The sequence below is a fragment of the Perissodus microlepis genome, chromosome 2, assembly GCF_051167445.1.
Source record: "Perissodus microlepis isolate ML-2025 ecotype Zambia chromosome 2, ASM5116744v1, whole genome shotgun sequence".
Classification (NCBI taxonomy): Eukaryota; Metazoa; Chordata; class Actinopteri; order Cichliformes; family Cichlidae; genus Perissodus; species Perissodus microlepis.
The window spans coordinates 29233260-29255883 of record NC_140462.1 but is presented as its reverse complement, the minus strand read 5'-3'; the positions used below and the strand labels follow the sequence as shown (position 1 = coordinate 29255883).

Genomic DNA, 22624 nt, shown 5'->3' with positions numbered 1-22624 from the left:
AGCACTGAAATAGCCAGATCTATGCTTTAATCGCTTCCAAAGATTATCCTAGACGTCATTAAAACAGTCTGTAACACCTAAGATACAGCAGCTTCCTGTCTAAGAAGGACAAACATCAAACACTGCTCAGTGCAATAACCGACATCATTTAAGGACGTGTCTAATAAAGTAACATTTAGGCTGAAGGGTTTGTAGAAAACCCCTGTGGAAAGGCAGGGTGCACCCGGGACAGGTTATCAGTCTCACAGAGACAAACAACCATTCAAGATAATATTCACTCCTGTAGCCAGTTTACAATCATCAGTTAATTACAATCAGCAGTCCTTGCTGCTCCATCTACTTGACTAACATCTGTATAGACCACTTCAGGTCTCACTTGTATTCTGATACATTATGGAATTTGCACAGGTGTCACATGAATAGGACTGAGTGATTTAGAAGGAAATTTGATTGAGATCAGCAGTTATAATTGAGCATTTGAGAGTCATGTTGATGATACATGAACTTCACATTTTTATTGTGTCTGTGCTTTAATTCTAACAAGCAACAGTCAGTGGCTTTAAATGTGGAACTTCCTAATACTTTTTGACAATGGCAATGGCAATTTGATCTATATAGCACATTTAATTATATGTAAAGTTCAGAAGATATAAACCCAGTGTAGGTTTTATATGACTTAATGCAGTGAAAACAGCAAAATAAAGCCCCCACACCAATGTCAAAATCATGAATAATCAAAATCGCTGACTTTTATCTGGTATTGTTACAGTAGCAGTGTGGATAGAAAGAGTTAATCCATGACTGGGAAACCTCCTGTGTACGGTTAACATCAGTTAGTCTTTAATTCTCTTCAAAAACTGTGAGTTCAAACATCCAGTCATCCACCCATTCACACACTGGTGATGGCAAGCTACATTGTAGCCACGGCCACCCTGGGGCGCACTGACAGAGGCAAGGCTGCCGGACACTGGCGCCACCGGGCCCTCTAACCACCACCAGTAGGCAACGGGTGAAGTGTCTTGCCCAAGGACACAACGATCAAGACTGTCGGAGCCGGGGCTCGAACCGGCAACCTTCTGATTACAAGGCAAACTCCCAACTCTTGAGCCATGATCGCCCCAGAGCCACATAAGAAACCACTTAGACAAAGACATTTATATTTAATGATGAAGAGGGATAGTAGGTTAAATATATAATGCATTAAAACCATACAACCACAACATTCGCAGTGCTGCAGTTGGTAACACTGAATCTTCAAAATAGGGTAACTGTGAATTAGGGCTGCCACAAACGATTATTTTGATAGTCGACTAGTCACCGATTATTTTTGCGATTAGTCGACTAATCAGATCATCATCCATTAGACGTAAAACGTACAGCTTATTGCACCAGCAGCATCTGCTCTTATATAACTATCATTAGCTTACAGCTTTAAGTGTTTAAGGTATGTGCTAACTAAAAATAAAGACAAGATGATAGTTTATTGAATTTTAATGAAATTTGCAGATTGCTTCGGTGAAGTTTAATAAACTCCTTGCTATCTAAAATATAACAGGACACCGGAGTATATTCTCCAGCATCTCACACTTCTGATAATCAGCTGTCTGCTTGACGTTTATTCAGCTGTGTAAAAACTATAACTTTAATCTCAGCCAAACCGATTTACTCAGGAACAAATAAAATACTAAAAAAAGCCAAACAATAACATTTTTAAGTTATCTAAGTGACTTATGTATGTTTAACCTGAGTAGCGAAAGACGGCGGTGGGTTTGAAAACGATTTGCTGGGAGTCCGGTGTTCTCACGGGCTCTAGTGAGCCTCGCCCCCGGCTAGCTATCGAGCTAGTGGGTAACAGACGTCTCCGAAAACGTCGGAGCGCTTTTGAAAATATGTGGTGTCTTGATAAACTGAGCAGATATTTGAGGTTTACACAGCTACATTCTCGCCTGAAAATATGTTAAACGTTTATTTTGTGACCCAGAAAGAATAATAAGAGTAATATTAAAACTAACTAGCTGCCGCCATTGTTGACAACTGCGCTGAGCCGCGCTGTGAATTCTGGGACACAGCTTCTTCTTCTTCGGGGTTTAACGGCAGCTGGCATCCTTGTACATGCAGTGCTGCCATCTTCAGTTTCAGTCCGTTATTACACTCTTAAATCCTACTACTTATTCCTGCGTCTTTCAGGATCTTACAAAGCTTCAAACGATGCGTCGACTATTAAATCAGTCGTCGACGATTTTGATAGTCGACGTAATCGTGACTAGTCGACTAATCGTGGCAGCCCTACTGTGAATGTATTATATTAATGCAGTCTGGGAAACCTGCTATGGATGGTCACTAATGAAAAACATGGCTACAACCACCCACCACAAGCATAGTGTCAGTATTCAAAGGACTTTACATTTTTTGTTATTGCTGTTTTTCAGTTTGCCTGTCATTCTATCCACCCCCTCTCCCCTAACAGAGTTACTGAGGGTGGATCTTCCTTTGAAGATCTGTATGCATCCATCAAATGCCCAGTGTTGTACATCAATATTTATTCATTGTTCTTTATTTTTGGAGAACTGATGTGGATTTGTCTGTGCACACAGGGATCTATCCAGAAACAGACTGGCAGGAATCCCTCCGAATCTCTTTGTCTTACTTGAGGATTTGCTCCAGCTGTGAGTTCTCTTTACACAAATACCCACAGACACATAGTTCTGTATGCAGATACCTTTCCCAAAGCCTTCTCTATGGCTATTTATATCTTTGTAGTCATCGAGAATGACAACAGACTGACAGTTTGTCATTTTGCAAAAACTAGACATAGTTTCATGTTTGTACAAGTATATTTTCAATGAAAAGTGTGTATACAGACTTTGACTAAACTGTAGTAAATTTTGCTGGGGGGTTTTGTAAGCAGAAGACAGTCAATACACTGATTCCCTTACCACTAATAAATATGCTGGTGGGAGGATAACAAGATAGAAAATGAACAGAGGAAGGACACACCTTTAAGATGTGAAGCAGGAGGTAATGTGACAGTATGACAGGAAGATAAACACGTGGGAGGCAGCTGACATGCATAAAATGCTTCTAGACATATTTAAATGTCACTAGTGTTCTATTTGTTTTCATGAAACTGCATCACTGAAGATTGCTGTGCTTTGTTTCCGTCCTCACATGCATAATGTACAGTGAACTGTAATTTCATTAATCATTTATGTGTGTGTGCTGTTCATTGTTGCTTATTTTCCCCTTTTTTTCTGCAGAAATATATCGTACAATCCCATCATGGAGCTGCAAGTTGACCACTTTGATAAGTTACATAAGTTAAAATCATTGTAAGTATTTGATGGTGCATCCCTGATAACTTTAAAATTTTAAAAAAAAATCAGTGTTTAGCATTAAATAAAACTGAGTTTGTTCTGTGATAAAATAAATTGATATCAAGTAACCACACAAACTCTGTTTACAATCAACCTTTTATGTAAATATACTGTTTTTTTATTCTAATTCATTATTTTTTTACTATATCATATTTATTTTACTTTCATATTGATCTTATCTTATTGATCTTATCTTTCATGTTGGTGCCTGTCCAATTACTTTGGTCAGCTCCAGTTTTTGATTTGATTAGTTTGACTAGTTTGAAGAAGGTTATCATTTTTTAATGTTTTTCCATTTTTGAGACCCTCAGTATATTCTGCATATTGCTGTTTGAGACATTCCGGCAAGTGATTGTCATACTTCTTCTTCATACGCACAAGCTTGAATTCACAAAAGTCAAAATCTAAATAAACAGAAGACTAAAAATGTCTCTTTCTAGTAGAAATGTCCCCCATTTAGGCCTTGAAAGGCCATTTACCAAGAAGACAATTTGGTGAAAACACGTTTTCATGTTTTGTGTACAAAACAAATCAGCATACTGTATTGTGTGTGGCATCAAACTAAGACAAAATCATCTTTATATTTGTTAGGAGCATAGAAGGAATAGAAATTGGAAACATTCAGCGAAGGATGTTTGAACCTCTCAAATACTTGACTCATATGTAAGTACTCCATTGTGATGCTCTATGTTTAAACAGTAAATCCTTATTGTTCAGTCTGGACTGTCATAGAGACAATGTGTTACTCACACATAGAAATATTATCCTAGTAATGAGCTTTGAGCTAGCCTTATTGAGACTGTCAGACTCCTCTTCCAACCAGGAGATGATTAAGTCAAGCTTAGTGTAATCCTTCTTTTCTGTTGCTAAAACAACTCAAGATACATCCATGTAAGTCCTGAAGAGATGCAAGAAGACAGAGAACATGATAAGATGAATGCCTCTTCACCCTTGGATACAGTCACAAAGATTCTTTAACGTTCCCTTTGTAATAGTGCTTCATACAAGTTTTAGTAAGTGTCAGCTGCATTCCAATCTATCTTATTTTGCAGAAGTAAAATGCATTTTAAAGCAGCAGTGCTCAAGCTACTTCATTCATAAATATTTTGAAATATGCCAGCACCCTACCTTAGACATGAATGGAATAGCATTTTTATTTCACAAAGCAATTTAAAAAATAAATTTAAAGTTGCATCTCTATTTGAAGAAATTGTTGCACCTATTATTCAGAAAACTCCAGAAGTAAAGCAGTGAACTGTTTTCAAAGGGATTGTTTCTTTATAAGAGTGCATTTCCATAAAACTTGTGCATTAACTAAAGGTAACTAAAGGAAAAAACATATTCTAGTAAATTTTTGAACGTCATGATTTAATCGTAATTTAATTGTCCTAAAAAGGTCATTCCACTTTGGTTTTGAAGAGCGAGCACCAGCATGTGTTTGACATTTGAGAAATGTGAAACTAATATTGGCCAATTATTAATTTTGCACTCAATTCATATTTTCCTGGATGAATTCTAATAGCACTGAGGATGCTCTGACTTTCCAAATAGAGACTACTGTCATTACTCTGTAAATTAATGCCATTCCTTTAATCCTATAGCAATAAAATAACTGATTAACATATAGTAAGCAAATTAACATTGTAAGGACAGTAGCATGTTCACTTTGACATTTAGCTATGGGCAATATTGGAAGCTGGAAAATGGTTTGATTTGTTGAAATGTCATTTTTAATTACTTTAAGCACTAGAGCAGGGCGATATGACCAAAAATATTTATCACGATATACATTTGAAAATTTGCGATAACGATATAACTGACAATATAATTGACACTAGACAAAATACTTTACAACTCTACAACTTTATTAGTGGAAAAAAAAATCTATGTATTTTCACTTAAACAAGCAGCTGTTTTTTATGTGCATTAAAGTTATATAAAAAATTAACAGTGCAAATGCAAATTCCTTGCTGATATTATGTTGAAGCACAGTACGCATCACTCCGCGAGGCTCCTGCGTACGATAGCCGCAATGCTCCGACAATCCATCAAGCGGTTCGGGTTCGTAGCTTAGCAAAGTCGTACTAAAACATTTGACAGATTTTCGAGCGCCGTGTACCACATAAAATCGTTTCGAGGTCAGTAAACACAACCAGAATTCATACATAAGGCCCATTGGATTATAAGGGGCTCTGTCGATTTTCAGAAAAATCAAAGGATTGATTTTAAGTGTGCCGTATTTTCCAAAATACGGCCGTCGCTAGCATGCGCTACCAAAAATAGTGCTTTGTTGTGTATCTGATGGACGAAAGCTAAACCAGTTCCACACCACTGAAGTTGCAGCATTTTTACAAACCAATTCTGGTTCATCTGTTTCATTCAACGATCCGCTTTCGCCCTTCTTATTTTCGTCGCCAGCACGCTTTTTCCGCCTTGTGTGTATGAAAACAAAGGCACTGCGCATTCGCATTTTACCCATATTCTATCGCGATATTTCATTTTCTTATCTTTGCCCAACATTACACCGGTATTACCGTGAACGGTATGATATGGCCCAGCCCTAGTAAGGACCATAAATGACATGTCAATTTCTATACAGGGGTTGATGGTGGGAGATGGGCAGATAATTCAGCTGAACAAACCCTTTAATTCTTTCTTTGGATAAAATGATTACTGTTAAACTTTTGCAGGTCTCCACCTGGGTAGAAAGACAAAAGACAAAAGCACTAATTTTAATTTAAGTTGGCTTCTTGATTAGGTTCACCACCTTTAGAGTCTCACAGCTTCGGGTGCTATTATTTCCGTATAAAATTGGCACTTCAGATCACCAGAATACCCCTTCTTGCTTTATTCCTGTCTCTTATTTCTGCACCTGCCAGTATGTATAAAAAGAAAAGACATTTACTGTGTGGTATTTTCCTGTTGCCTTGATTGACCCGGAACCTTTTTGGTTCAAATAAACAATCTCCTTTTGTCTGTTGCTTAACCTTACACTTTTTTTTGCATGATTACAGCTACTTCAAGAAATTCCAGTACTGTGGCTATGCTCCTCATGTGCGTAGTTGTAAGCCCAACACTGATGGAATCTCATCCTTTGAGAACCTACTGGCCAATATTGTGCTGAGGGTCTTCGTCTGGGTTGTGTCTGCTACCACCTGCTTCGGCAATATCTTCGTCATCTGCATGCGGTCGTACATTCGCTCAGAGAACAAACTACATGCCATGTGCATCATCTCCCTCTGCTGTAAGTCACGTTACTACATTTAAAGTGGAAAACTCGTATAACTTTTAGGATATAACTTTTACTGGCTACAAAGATTTTATTGTTTGCTGTTGCAGTTTCTAGATTACAACTGACATATTCTTCCAACACTGTGTCCTTCTGATAGCCTTGAATGTCAAAGACAGCACAAAGCATGAAATTAGTTTCCACCGTGCCTATCACCATGTTTCAATAATAAAGGTTTAATATTAAATACACTGGCAATCATCATGAATACTACTAAATGCAAAAAGCTGGCAGTTGATTAGATAAGATATTCTCATCATCCAAAGAAATAAAAAGTCATTAAGATAAGACATGATTAACATGATATGTAAAATTAGTAAATATATATTCAAACTTAACTCTTGTCATAAAACTGCTTTTATATATGATGCATACTAAGTGGCAAAAAGCAGTTTTGACTGAGATACAGCTGAACTACACTCGCCAGTCACTTTGATGGGTTCAGCTATTCAACTGCTTGTTAACACAAATCAACCAATCACATTGCAGCAGCTCAAGGCATGTAGGCAGGTTGACTCAAATAGACATTCGCTATAACCAAGGTATCTAGATGTGCATTTCTAAGTGCACAACAAATCACAAATCATTGTTGCTGATCATGCCGACCCGTTTATGATCACAGTTTAGCATTTTCTTTTATCTACTCACAGAAGGATAACAGTCCATGACACACTATGTCACAAAGCTCAAAACATCTCAAACTGGTTTCTTGAACATGACAGTAAGTTCACTTGTTCTCAAATGGCCTCTACAGTTACCCGATCTCAGTCTGTTAGAGCACCTTGGGATTGGAATGGGGAAACCGCATCATGTATGTGCAGCCAACAAATCAGCAGCAAATCTGGTATGATGCTGTCATGTTGGTACAGCCTAAACTCTGAAGAATGTTTCCAGCATCATGTTGACTTTGTGCCACAACAAAGTAAAGCAGTTCTGGAGGCTAAAGAGGATCTGACTTGGTTTAAATTAGATTTAAATCTTTCTTTTTGATAAAGCATATAGTACGGGCTGGATCAGGTGACATGTAATGGATCAGGTGACATTTAATCTTTAGTTATTATTAATCTTTAGCTTTCTCCCACAGCATGTCTTTGTCCTATCTTCCTCCCCTTACCGGTAACCGGTCGCAACTGATGTCCTGAGCCAGAGCCAGAGCTGTTAGTATAAAGCTGTTCACGTGTTTTGTGGTTTCAAACACAGTGGAAAAGTAAATCCAGTCTTTTTGTGGAGTGCACTGGTGTGTGAATGTGATATGAGAACTGTTTTCATTAGCAAGTAGATTTTTGGCCAAAGAAAGCCAAAAATGAAGCTTATGATGATGAGAAAAGTAAAGCATTTTAAATATGACTTATTCTTTGCTACTTTTGCTGAAGAGTTTAAAAAGAGTATCTTAATGCAAGCAGGATGTGTTTGCATATTGCTTTTAATATGGCTATTAAAGGAGCGGAAAGAGTCAAGGAAGAAATGAACCAATAACAAAGTAGAAACATGAAAGTGTTGAGTCATCTGTACTTAGAACTGGAACAAGACTTGACATGAATTAATTATGCTTGTATCAGCCATTGCCTTTTCCTAAGAAAGCCAAAGTATTCATTTAAATGATCTTTAAGTGACTATATAGGAGCCCCATCACACAGTCGGCAAGTTTAATTTTTGTACCCTTACAATCTTTCTATGACACATTATAAACATAAAAAAACCCCAAAAGCATACAAAATAAAACTTAAAAGCAGTGTTTAGTTATTTTATTCCAGGTCCACAATTAATGCCTTCTAAAGAGCTTTGGTCTGATTCAGCATCAAAAGAATTACTAACAGGACTAAGGAGGAGGATTTGAGTAATGAATTCACCAAACTATCAAAGAAATAAACATTAATCCATGACTGATGAAGCAGTGGGCAATTCATCAGAGGATATAAGTTGTGAATTAAATCACTAAAACATTGTGATAACTTTGCAAACAGAATTGAAAGTAGGTATGAAAGAAAATAACAGATGGGGCTGGTAGTTATCTTTTGGTTTCGGTTCTTTTTTTCTCCAAGAGTTTCAAGCATGAAACAGTGGTTGGTGTACGATGCATAGTCATGTTTTGTATATCAAATTCCAATTATTCCAAGAGATGGAGATTGCACATTGAACAGTCTTTTAAGACAGATGTATAACGTCTCAGCTTGCTTTTTGAACTTCTAACCTTTTGTTAGTCAAAGGAGCTTGCAAAGAAAAGCGTCTGGACTTCTTTAAGTTGCTTGAAGACGTTTCACCTCTCATCCGAGAAGCTTCTTCAGTTCTAAGGTCAAATGGTGGGGAGTCCCAGATTTAAACCTAGTGGGAGTATCCCCCCACAGAGGGACAAAAGGACCCCCTGATGATCCTCTAATCGCCTGAGCCAAGGTGTGAAAATGGGTGTGGGTCCCAATCAGGCAGGGTTTCGGGTGAGCTCATTGTGAAACCTGGCCCCACCTTATCATGCGAATTCCTGAGGTCAGATGGCCCAGGATGTGAGTGGGCGTTAAGGCGTCTGGGGAGGGAACTCAAAACTGGATTATAGATGGCAGACAGTTGGTGTCGTAAACCACCGCCTCTGTTCAAAGATGGGTGCTCACAGTGGACATAGATGGCTTCTTTCACTCCTCTTTCAAACCATCTGTCCTCTCTGTCCAAAATGTGAACATTGGCATCCTCGAAAGAGTGACCTTTGTCCTTAAGATGCAGATGGACTGCTGAGTCTTGTCCCATGGAGGTGGCTCTTCTGTGTTGTGCCATGTGCTTGTGAAGTGGCTGTTTGGTCTCTCCAATGTAGAGGTCTGGACATTCCTCGCTGCACTGTACAGCATACACCACATTGTTAAGTTTTGTGTTTAGGAGTTTTGTCTTTTGGGTGAACCAGTTTTTGTCTGAGCGTGTTGCTGGGTCTGAAATGCACCGGGATGTCATGCTTGGAGAAAACTCTCCTGAGTTTTTCTGATACACCGGCTACATAGGGGATGACAATATTGTTGCGTCTCTCTTTCTTGTCCTCCCTCGCTGGTGTCTGATCTTCTTTTCTGTGCATCTTTGCTGACTTTATAAACGCCCAATTAGGATAACCGCATGTTTTGAGTGCTTTCTTTACATGTGTGTGTTCCTTCTTTTTTTCCTTCAGGCTTAGAGGGAACATGTTCTGCCCGGTGGTGTAGGGTCCTAATTACTCCAAGTTTGTGTTCCAGAGGGTGATGGGAGTCAAAGAGGAGGTACTGGTCCGTGTGTGTGGGCTTCCGGTAAACTTCGATGTTGAGGTTGCCATTCTCTTCAATGTGCACAGCGCAGTCCAGGAAAGGCAAGCTCCTTTGACTACGATGACCTGGATGACTGAGAACCTTCACAGACATAACCTTTTGTTAGTTTGTTAGTTTTGAAGAGAAAGTTACATGCTCTCAAGAATTTCTGCCCGAGGGGGTACGCACAAGTTTTTGAGTGCATTGTCCTCCTCACCTTACTTGCAGCAAGCTGTAATGGGCTCGTTACAGCAACCTAACAAAGAGACCCACTGCTTCTTGAGTGAAGGCTGTGAAGTGTATTTTTCGTCAGTTGTCGCAAGGGGTGACAATCAGATTCCACACTGAAAAACTAACTTAACTAAGCAACACAAATTTGAGGTTTGGGCTTTAAATGTTGCTTTTTCTAACGTTTATATAAAGAAAAATGATGTACAGTAGCGGTCAAAGTCTTAACCAGAAGGGCACCTCAGTGTCAACTAATTCATTTGTGTAATATACTGGGATGTTTATAATTTGAGCTATTTGCATAAGAGGTATTTTGTTATGTTTTATAATATTGTAATATAGATTGTAGTAATTACTTTAGTTTATTTAGTTACTGTTCTTACTGTCTTGGAGCAACTGTCACCACATAATTTCCTCTGGGATTAACAAAGTATTCTGATTCTGATTCACAAACTCTAGTAGGTCTAGTGATGATACCTATAGTTTGCATTTGTTTAGACTTTTTATCATAAAAAATATTGGCTCCGCAGCTTATATTTACATTTGTAATCACATGAATATTTCGAACCCTGGAATCTACAGGTTTGTACAAAACTTCATATCCCATATTATACCATCTCACAACATCCCCAAAAAGTTTCTTGTTTTATCGAGAAAGTTTGGTTTTCTTAGTCTTCAAATGCCCCCACAAACGTTCCGTGGGGATGAAGGTGGGTGGCTTATAGAGCAAAATCAGTGACAGTTGATGTTTCTTCTTTCGTAGCTCTTGGAAAGCTTGTATTGTGGTCATTATTCTGCTGCTGTATAAATTCTTTTCTAAAAACAGGAAAACCAAAAGATGTCTCTGATAAATGAAGTGTTGCTGTTGCAAATAGAACACTTTTTCCAATCAGAGAAATGCTGGTGAATTTTAATATATCCCCCAACTGTTATAGGAACTATTACTAATGCACTTGTGCTGATTGACCCTGTGCACGAGAAAATGCTAACTTCCTGGTTTGAGACCGGATGTGGGGTTGTACATTTCCGGTAGCTTTACTTTGAGGTCAATCGCTACTGCGAAAATATACTCCAAAATCATGTCCAAAACTCGAAAACGGAAAGATCGCGTTAAGTTACAAAGAGCAGAAGGTGGGAACACTCACCACTGTTGTGTCATAAAAAATCTAATGATCAATTTTGACGTTTAAAGAGTTTAGATCGATCAGTTGTTTACATCACTCTTCTGCAGCAGAAGACACATCGTCCACATTCAGAAGCACATCTCTGTATAGTGACTGGTCTTATGATTTAAACAGGCAAATGTTCAGCATTCAAACTACAGGTGAAGAATAGTCAAACCAGATGTTTCCCCTTATGTCGATATCAGTTAGTCAAGTACACACCTACACAGCATGTTAACAAACCGTGAAAACGTTTTGCACCGTCAAAAAATAAAATTGGCTACTTGATTTCACCTATCGCTGGTTATTTTTAGAACATAACACCCGCGATAAACGAGGGACAGCTGAGAAATATAACATTTGAATCCCTTTTCTCTTTTGCTCTGAGGCACGGGGAAAAATATCGACAAGTCGATGAACATCATTTACAGATATATTGGGTAAATGCCCAAGACATCTATAGAAATGTAAATCGCCGCTTGATTCATTCATTTGCTTAACTTGTTTTGGACCGTAAACAAGGCGTGAATAGGACACCGGAAACAAAGCTCCCCACAGGAGTTTCCGCACCGGAAGTAGCATATGCTAACGTGCACATAGTCAATTGGAGTCTTGCTTTTTCTTCTATAGCAAAATCTGTATCTGTTCATTTTTTTCCCCAACTCTCAGTCTACTGAGCCTTATTATTGATCTTCTTATAGTCCGGTCACTCTAATTCCATTTGATCGTGCTTTGAATGTAAATAAGCAGTTTTACCAGTGCATGTAGAATGCCATAACCTCTTCAAAGGTTTTACTCTAATCATCATTTCACACAGCCCTTCTTTACTTTGGATAAAATCAATTTGTCTTTGGACACCTTCATTAGTTGATACTGTGTTTCCTTCTATTAAAATGTTGCTCACTGATACTTGCAGTGTGCTTACTTATGTTTTGCTGGAAATCTTGAGCAATGTCTGCAAGTTCATTTATTTGAAAAGGTTTCTCATGAATAGATCAAATCCACTTGTATTACATTTGAATGTTTTTTTAATGGAACAGATACTGTCATGGTCACTGTGCTTCTGCCTTGTTTGACCCCCATGTCATCAGCCAAAATAAAGGCTCGCTTTTCATTTGAACTCAGTTTCGTGTCTTCGCCTGTGTCTGCATCTGAGTCCTCCACACACTCTCCACTCGGTCTGCCACTACGGATCGTGACAAGATACAACTGAAAGAAATTAACCTTTTTTTAACATGAATAACATGACCTATTTTTTCAAATTAGATTGAGAGACCCAAGAATACTCTGCAATATTAAATATTTCCCCATTTTACATGTCAGAATTTAGATTGCATTTAAATGTTAATCCTCAAACTCCTTGAACATTTCTTGGTTTAGAAAAGATGTTTAAAAGTTTTGAAATTCAAGTGTAAAACTGAGCTTTTTCATTTTTGTTTTGGGCCCTGTGGCGCCAGTGTCCGGCAGCCTCGCCTCTGTCAGTGCGCCCCAGGGCAGTTGTGGCTACAATGTAGCTTGCCATTGCCTGAGTGTGAATGTGTGTGTGAATGGGTGAATGACTGAATGTAGTGTAAAGCGCTGTGGGGTCCTTAGGGACTGAGTAAAGCGCTATACAAATGCAGGCCACTTATCACTTACCACTTTGTTTCATTAAAACTGGAAACAATGAAAAGTTCAGAATCTATAAATATGCATCACTGTTGTATGCTCCATCACGCCTGTGACCCTAAACTGCAGTTAACAGGATGGATGGATGGATGGGTATCCCTTACATGTTCTTTAATAATACGCAACATTTAAAGTGTATGTCAATTTCTTCAAAACTGGCTTCCAACTACCTGTGATATCATAAACCTTCCTCTTTGAGTAGAAGAACAAAAAAATCAGCATTCTAGTTTAAAACACTGAACATACATTATTCTGTTTCTCTTTCATTAGTTTTGCCTTGAGTTCTCTAGTCAATGTGTCAGTTTTGTTTCCCTTGAACAGAACAGAGCTAGTTTTTTTTTTCCTATTCAAAGTCTTAATGCTAAGTTAAAACGAGCCCAGCCGCTACTCCTTTTCCTCAAGAGTTTCAGCAAGAATGCTAATGGGTATATTTTTGCACCATTTCAAACTGATCATATCATGCATTTCCTTTTCATAACAGTTTAGACCGCATGAAAGACTGATGTTAGCCTATAGTATCCCTGGTTCCTCTTAATATGCATGGATTTCCGAGGTTGAGTTGCTGCTGTCAGCATGTCATCATTAATCTCCTTCTTACAGATTCAATCCTTTCATGTTGACCAATTTCTTTTTGAACTGACGTTGTGCTCACATTTCTTAATTAATCTAAAGTAATGAAACTAAATTTTCTGAAGCAAAGCAGCCCAAATACATCGTTATAGCTATATGTGCAGCCAAATACTCCAGAAATATCAGGATGTAATCTTATACCAAAATCTCATAAGTAATTTGTAAATCAGCTGCTTTTTCTTCGCAGGTGCAGATGGGTTGATGGGCATCTACCTCTTCATGATCGGTGCATATGACCTAAAGTTTCGAGGCGAGTACAACCGGCACGCCCAGGCGTGGATGGATAGCAGCCAGTGTCAGGTCATTGGCTCTTTGGCCATGCTGTCCACTGAAGTATCTGTCCTGCTCCTCACATATCTAACGCTGGAGAAATACATCTGCATAGTCTACCCTTTCCAGTACTTGACTCCTGGCTGGCGACGAACTGTCACCATCCTTCTTGGGATATGGGTGTTTGGTTTTATTATTGCCTTCCTCCCATTAGTTTGCAAGGGGTTGTTTCGCAACTTTTACGGGACCAATGGTGTCTGCTTTCCACTGCACTCTGAACAACCAGAGACTCTATGGGCTCACGTTTACTCCGTCGTTATTTTCCTGGGTGAGGATTTGTTCTTGAAACAGTGCTTTGAAGATTTTTCTGTTCATGTTTTCACTTGTTTTTTTTTTGTTTTTACTTCTTCTCCAAAGGTAACTGTAAAAGTACAGGTTCTGTATTTAGTATATGTGTTTTATATGTGGGGGGGGGGTTGCATTTATTTATTTGCTCTGGATGCAAAGATTTATTATACATGTACATTCAAGTACTGCAAATTTAAACTTGTTTGTATGAAATCTTTCCATAGGTCTTAACCTGGTGGCATTCCTCATCATTGTCCTCTCCTATGCAAGTATGTTTTATAACATCCAGAGAACAGGCACTCAGACCACTAAATATAGCAACCACATCAAAAAAGAGGTGACCATTGCCAAAAGATTCTTCTCTATCGTCATTACTGACTCCCTCTGCTGGATCCCCATTTTCATCCTCAAGATCCTCTCGCTGCTGCAGGTGGAGATTCCCGGTACAGTAAAAGAATGACAAGCATTTAAACAAACACTGATGAAAAAGAGCATTTTGAGTAAAATACTACCCCATTAACCTCACAGTTTGCCTCTACAACATTTTTGGCCTCTTAACTCAGCTGGGGTCTGCTGCAACTCACTAAAAGAAGCAGATGATTTGATGAATGCAGGCAGGTCTTTATAAGGGTTCAGCAGAATGTAGCTGCTAGACTTTTAACTAATACCACATGGATACGATGATGGGTGTGACTGATTTCCTGTGTATAGATTTTATTATTTTTAATGATTTCTTAATTTTTATATCCTACTGTTTTACTGATTTTTGCTTTAAGATTATTAATGACAGGCTTCATTTTATTATTCATTATTCATTAGATTTTTTTTTTAGTGACATCATCATTGACCAGGTCATTAGCAGTTTGTAATCACATGTCTTTGGCAAAAGAAAGTGATAATGTGTTGCTGATTTGTGTGCGATGAAGTTACTGTTTTTTGGGGGGAGAAGTGGGTTAAGAATACATTTAAATGCCACGTGATGTGTTTTAGATGATTTTTGAAATTGATTACAGTGAATCAGAGCTGGCTACAGATACATTCACTTGCAACGCATCAGGTTGTAAAGTCCTGCCTTTTAAGGTCAAACGGAGCAAAGTGCTCCCAATATGGATTCATTCTGTGTTCTCTTAAAGAGTTTCCCATAAGTTTTACTACTGCATAAGAATACCATTATGCATTAGATTATGCATGATGACAATTTATTTTGAGGTTAAGGATAGTATTTGTATATCATTTTTAATTTGTGATGTCAGTAGTTGTTAAATGTAACAATCTAGACAGACTAAGTAATTAACACTGTAATTGTATTTCTTTCCCTGTTCTCTGACAGGTACCATCAGCTCCTGGGTAGTCATATTTATTCTCCCCATCAACAGCGCACTTAACCCCATCCTTTACACACTAACAACACGGCCTTTCAAAGAGACTATTGTGCAGGTGTGGGCTAACTACAGGCAGAGAAGGCCCCTCCTTAGCAGACACCCAGCTCATCATCCATCGCTCACTTGGCAGGAAATGTGGCCCCTGCAGGAAAACAGCCATAGTGTCAGCGTGGGGCAGGAATTTGAAGCAAATGGCACAAAGCCCAAGCTCACGCCTGTGGAAAATACTAATGAGGGGTACAATGACATTAAAGCATCAACCAGAAAGCAGGAAACACAACATACAGTGCTGTCAGTATGTTCTAAGACTGAAACACCACCACATACACACATTCACACAGGCACACAAACAAATTAACTTATGTAACTGTCTAATGGTAGAGGTACATGTACATGTTTGTATTGTCAACAAAACCTCACCTCAGTCAACTCAGTTTCATTTAAGTTCATTCATCTCAGTAGTTCATATTTACCCTCAGTTTAGTAGGTTTTTTAGTGCCTACATTCTTTGCAGTTTAAAAGGATTAGTTCCGGTATTTTTTTTTATTTTTTATTTTTTTGTATTCCAAGTATATTCACTGAGTGTTGCAGTCCTTTTGTTATTTTCTTGGCTCAAGTAGGCCACTCATGCAGCGATGAGTGGTTTGTGATGCAATGTGAGTTTGATAGTCCCCATACGTGTATGATATATATAAAACTAGCTGGGTCCCCATGAGTCTGTCACACATTTCTTAGGTTTAGTCGGCTCCTCATTATTATGTGTCCCAGTGTCTTTTTCCCTGGGATGTGCCATCAAGATAAAGAGAAATCCCCAATTTCATTCTGTACATGCCCTCACTTATACCGCAGTGATTGAGATTTTACACTTAGTCTCTGAGAGATTTGGTATTTGTTATTACATGAACTGAAGAGTTGCCTATATTTTTATTCATTGGCTTTTGACACAGTTTGACCCTGGTTTTACTGCTTTAATTCGATCTAAGGTGCTGATTTTATTGTTTTAATTTAATTTATTTTAATGTGCTTTTCGTTTTTCATGTTAGGTGTACAACACTTTGTTTTCAGCTGGGAGTTGTCTGAAAGTGATATATAAATAAATTGCTTGCTTGCTTGAAGAAAACCTTTCAGGTTTGCATTAACAAGTTAAGCTTGTAACAGTCAGAAAGCTGGAAATGAGATTGATCAGGTCAAAATAAGATGAAATAGAGACAAAAACAACTCACTAAACTTCTACTTTCTGATATAAAGAAGCACGTATCTGTGCTGCAGTTATGCCATTTTAAATCTACAAGCAAAATAAAACCCTGGACTGCTTGGTTTTGTTTGGGGTTATTTGTATTTACATCATTACAGTTACATCATGGGTTGGAGGCTGCCAATGTTTCTTGGTCAAGACTCCAGTTTATTGGTACATCACTCAGAGTGAGAAATGGGTTATGTACAGACATTGATGTGTTCAGAGGACAATATTGGTGTCAACCCTAAACCTAAATAAACAGAAAAGGTTTCACTGACATCACAAACTGAATTCACATGTTCCAAAATAACTGCCCCCAGTAAGTCCTGGACTTTTCAGGATGGCTGCCACATGGCAACACTTGCTTCTAGAAGAAATATGCTGCTGATTAGGAATCGTAGCTCACAGTGGCTCAAGATAGAGAAATGCGACAACAATAAGCTACTTTTATTGGAGTATTTGTTCAGTTTCTTTAGTTTTTTATGCTTCCTTGCACCCCTGGAAACCTTGTGGAGCATAACTGTATGTTGTTAACTATGGATAATTCCTTTAAGGCGAAGCAGAGCCTTCATGCTAATCCCAGTGTAGAAAACGTGGATGCAATCCCACCAAGGCTGCATCTGGAAGTATTTGCAAGATAGCTCACAATGAACAGGAACAAATGGAGCTACAGACCTAAAATAATTATTTGCACTTTCCTTTAGACAAAAACTGCATATTTATTTAAACAGAGGCCACTGCAGTGAATCATCTGCCTCCTATTACACTGTCCTCTGTCACACCAACCTTCTGCATTCCTCATCCAGTACATCCATGAAACTCCTCTGTGGAGTGGATGTCCTCTTTTGTTTCTCCCTAGTAGCTTCATACTTCATACTGTTCAACATATTCACTATTTCTACTCTGCCTTGCCTCTCTATCTTGGTCTCCAAAACTCTTAGCTTGACCTGTCCCTTCAATGTACTCATTTCTAACCCTCCATCCAAAATTAAAGACTTTACATCTTTAACTCTGAAACTCTAGCTCAACCTCTCATTTTTTGTTAGTACATCACAGCAGTTCCACAGGGAGGCTATAAGCCTGTGTGCGCCTAGGGTTTCATCAGAAATAGCATCAAGTGTAAAATCTTTTCTAAATCAATTGTGCAGATTGAGAAATGTTCTACTGCTGCTTGTTTCATGTGTGAAATCAAAATGACACGTGCTGTAAAGTAGCTGAATGTGTCTGTCCCTCTTAAAAAGGTATTTTACAACAATAAAAATTCAAAATCAAAAGCAATAATCTCTATTGTCTCTAGCACATTCTGTGTTAATTCTTATGACTATTTCTGGAAGAAAAACATCTATCTCATGAAATCTACATAATTTTGACATGATTTGCCAGGGAGACAGCCTAAGAGTGAGGTGTGGGAGCACAACTCTGTGAAGCTGTGATGTGGACACTGGTACTGAGGCTGAGAATACTAATATTGTGATTCTCCAGCACCACTGCCAAATTGCCTTTTTTTTTCTTAATCAAACATCGTCACATCATATTGTTAGCATGTTGACATGATGCATTTAAGACAAAAAGCACCACTGTGCCTAAATAAAGCCTAACAGAGGCGTTAACATTGCTGTGGTGTTGGCATGTGAGCATGCATTTTCAAGTGTGCAACTTAAAACTTGCAATAGATCTGTGATTTGAACTTGTGCATATTTCCTGCTAAAGATGATTGCTCGAGGGCGGTCCAAGTGCAGCAACAAATATTTTCTTTGCGTCTAGGAGCCATTATATATATCTCTAGATCGGCTGCTAATCATTTTCTTTCCTGTAGCTTGGACAGACTGGCATCCTTAAAGCTCTTCTTAAAATAACGGCACAGCTCCCCTTACGCAGAATTTAAAACTAGCTAGAGATATCTGCGCAAGTTCCCTTTAGTGTTGCAAATTGTAATCAAGTATTTTTGTTGACTGACAATAATGCATTCTGAAAATGTCAATTCCAGTCATTTCAAAGCATTCTATTTAATAAATAATACAATTTGCTATTGTTTATTCATTGCAGTCTACAAGAAGCTTTATTGTTTCATGGGTAGTGTATGAATGTTTGTGTGTTTAGTTATAGCTATTACATGTTTACTGTAGCCAGTGGTTTCCTGCAAATTTTACTGAGTATATTGTGGCAGCTGACTGTAATGCAAATGCTGTAATAACATTGTCATATAGTTTTATAAATACGTGTTTGATACATTTCTTACTGCAAAATTTGCCATTTTGTTGATGATAATGTACCACCCAAAACTTTGGTATCACAATGACCACAAGTTGCATTCATTCTTTTGTCAATTGCAAATGCCAGGTTCAGTGCTCTTTAGGGGAAATGTTCATGTTTCGTATTGTATTGTAATAAAAATGTCCTTCAGTTTTCAAGAGTGATACGTTATAGTTCATTTTGTGTTTTGCTGTTTGTTTGGGGGGTTTTGTTTTGTCCTTGTGTGTTTTCTCTGCCACATAAAATAATTTTGGGAAAATATTGAATGTAATATACTGTATTATATAGTTTCTTTGCAGTATGTTCAACAAAGAATGTATTTAATTTGTATATTTATGAATGGGAGGTTTTGTGAGCGGGATGCAGCCTCACAGGGAGTAGGGGTAAGTCATCTTTTCTGCATCTTGTCTAGAAATTCCCCAGCTGGTCTGGGAGTTTGAACTTTAAACCATCTCCACAAACCCTACATCATTTTTTTACACTGTGATCTATAAATATATTTGTACAGTGATGAATATGATACAATGAGTGATACAGTCATAAATTCTTCTGTGCATACTTTGTTCAGTTCAGTGCGGATTCTTGTAAAACTGACTTATTTGGCCTAAGTAAACCTATGACTGTATGGTATAAACATAATACATCATAACAATTACTTGTGGATACATTGTATAGGCCAATTTCTATTTACATTGCACAATGACTGTGTCTTACAATAAAATTAGTTATGAAGTTGCCTTTGTGGTTTCATTTTTCTTAAATTAGGTCTAAAATTGGGCCTAATTTAAGACTGGACTGGACTACTGTAATTCATTACTATCAGAATGTCCTAAAAACTCGCTGAAAAGCCTTCAGTTAATCCAAAATGCTGCAGCAAGAGTCCTGACAGGGACTAGAAATATGGAGCATATTTCTCCTGTTTTGGCTTCCCTTCATTGGCTTCCTGTTAAATCCAGAATTGAATTCAAAATCCTGCTCCTCACATACAAGGTCTTAAATAATCAGGCCCCATCTTATCTTAATGACCTTGTAGTACCATATCACCCTATTAGAGCACTTCGCTCTCACACTGCAGGATTACTTGTTGTTCCTAGAGTATTTAAAAGTACAATGGGAGGCAGAGCCTTCAGTTTTCAGGCCCCTCTTCTGTTGAACCAGCTTCCAGTTTGGATTCGGGAGACAGACACTATCTCTACTTTTAAGATTAGGCTTAAAACTTTCCTTTTTGCTAAAGCACATAGTTAGGGCTGGACCAGGTGACCCTGAATCCTCCCTTAGTTTTGCTGCAATAGACGTAGGCTGCCGGGGATTCCCATGATGCATTGAGTTTTTCCTTTCCAGTCACCTTTCTCACTCAGTATGTGTTAATATGAATCATATCTGTTATTAACCTCTGTCTCTCTTCCACAGCATGTCTTTATCCTGTCTTCCTTCTCTCACCCCAACCGGTCGCAGCAGATGGCCGCCCCTCCCTGAGCCTGGTTCTGCCGGAGGTTTCTTCCTGTTAAAAGGGAGTTTTTCCTTCCCACTGTCGCCAAAGTGCTTGCTCATAGGGGGTCATATGATTGTTGGGTTTTTCTCTGTACCTATGAAGCTTGAGGCGACTTTTGTTGTGATTTGGCGCTATGTAAATAAAATTGAATTGAATTGAAAATTTGCTGATTTGTTTAGTTATAGGCTGTTTGGTTTAGAAGTGTTATTTTTATTATCATAGAACACATTTGGGTTTTAAGACTGGGGGAAAAAGAATTATGAGTAAATGTGCAGACTGGCCTAAACAACTATAATTAAGACCTCAAATGGAGTTACAAGTTGAAAAAAAATCTGTGAAAATGGAACCAATTAAAGCGTGGCGTATTCAAACCTAGTGGTTACACAACAATAAAAAAGAGATTAGATTAAACATGGAATTAGATTAGCACAAGTTTCAACAGGCCCATAAAGTTTTTTTTTCTATTTGACAAATCAATTTATGTCCTTTTTTTTTGTTAAGGAGATATAACGTCTACAAATGTACTGAGTGTGCTGAGAAGATGGAAAGAATACTTTGAGGTGCTGAAAAATGAAGAAAATTAGAAAAAAAAAGAGGCCAGCTGGAGGACAGTTAATGAATCAGGAAGCGCAGAGGATTTGTAAGGAGAGGGATAAAGCTGATGATACGAAGATATGGGAAAAGCTAGGTTAAGAGGAGAGATGATGATGATCAGTGAGTAGCAGTATGACTTCATGCTAAGAAAAAGTGCTACAGATGTGATGTTTGCTCTGAGAATTGACATGGAAATTATGCAGGTCTGTTTCACTGTGTCTTTGTGGATCTAGAGAAAGCATGTAATAGGTTGCCAAGAGAAGAACTGTGATACTGCAGAGAGGAAGTTGGAGTAGCACAAAAGTATGTGAGTGGGATTGGGATTATATCATGGATCTGCTCTGAGCGCCTTTTTTTTTTATTGCAGTGGTGATGGGAGACTTTGACAGATGACAACAGGCAAGAGCCTCTATGGAGTATGATGTTCAGAGAGCAAGTAAAGGAGAGCATGGAGAGGTGGAGGTCTCTCTGGAGAGAAGATGAACGAAAGGTTAATGCAAGACGTGTTAATGAGAGGTAGACAGGTGTAACAGTGACGATACAAGGAGCTGCGATAGTGAAGGTAGATGAGTTTAAATACGAGTTGAGTTTAAATATCGGTTCAACGATCTAAAGCCACAGACAGCACACAGGAGAGAGAACGAAAAGAGTAAAGAAGCTGTGCATCTGTTGAATGAGATCTTAATGTTTGTTGTACTCATAACGCAAATTCATTTGCATTTTAGGAGCAATGAGGATAGGCAGTCCTCACTGAGAAAAGTTGTAGCATGTTTTTCTAACCATTTCCTCTTAAACTTCAGTGTTTTAAGGTGTAAAACTGCATATCTCAGATGAATATAATTTGAGCTAGCCATAAAACTTTTAAACCTCAAAATGTTGATTATAGCACTACAATTTCACTACAATTTAATTAAATACATTTAAGTAAAATAAATTAGAGTCACAAATTGGAGTGACAAACTCATTTAGTTCAAGATGAAAATATTAAAAAATATATATTTTTTAAAGAATATATGTGAGTTTTTAACAAACCCAATAACAATAAGGAAAGCTACTGAATAAAAATGAAGAGAAATTAAGAGATTCATCTTCTAGGAGCGAAAAAAAAAACAAGGCAAAGTTGAGTGAAACAACTAATGACCAAATAATGTTAAATAACTAAATATGCTTGTCTTATTTCTTTTGTTTACTTTGGAATTTAACATTAGTTAGCTTAGCAGCAAAACAGCATAGTGTGTCCCACTCTGTTGGTTGTGATGTGATGGGTCAAGTGCAATACATATATTTTTTTTAGTTAGTGTCAGATTATTTACAACATAATGGTAAGGAATGCTGGTTGGAGGGCTCCCCTGTGAATTTTTGCCTAGGGCTCCAACAGACTCTAGAATAGCCACTACATGAATATATCAACAATAGGCATAACAACTCTGTGATATGCAGTA

General features: G+C 38.0%; 1 protein-coding gene across 2 annotated transcripts in view; it reads left to right on the top strand.

Annotated features, from left to right (window-relative positions):
* rxfp1 (relaxin family peptide receptor 1) overlaps window positions 1–20750 on the top strand; it is a 92868-nt gene extending 72118 nt beyond the window's left edge. For both annotated transcript variants that reach the window (XM_084954660.1, XM_084954653.1), the window contains 7 exons: window positions 2595–2666; window positions 3258–3329; window positions 3966–4037; window positions 6389–6618; window positions 13794–14204; window positions 14449–14667; window positions 15555–20750. In XM_084954660.1, coding sequence (XP_084810786.1) covers window positions 2595–2666; window positions 3258–3329; window positions 3966–4037; window positions 6389–6618; window positions 13794–14204; window positions 14449–14667; window positions 15555–15964 — 1486 coding nt within the window. In that variant the 3' untranslated portion in view covers window positions 15965–20750. The remainder of the gene's footprint in view (window positions 1–2594; window positions 2667–3257; window positions 3330–3965; window positions 4038–6388; window positions 6619–13793; window positions 14205–14448; window positions 14668–15554) is intronic.
* Window positions 20751–22624: the final 1874 nt, after the last annotated feature.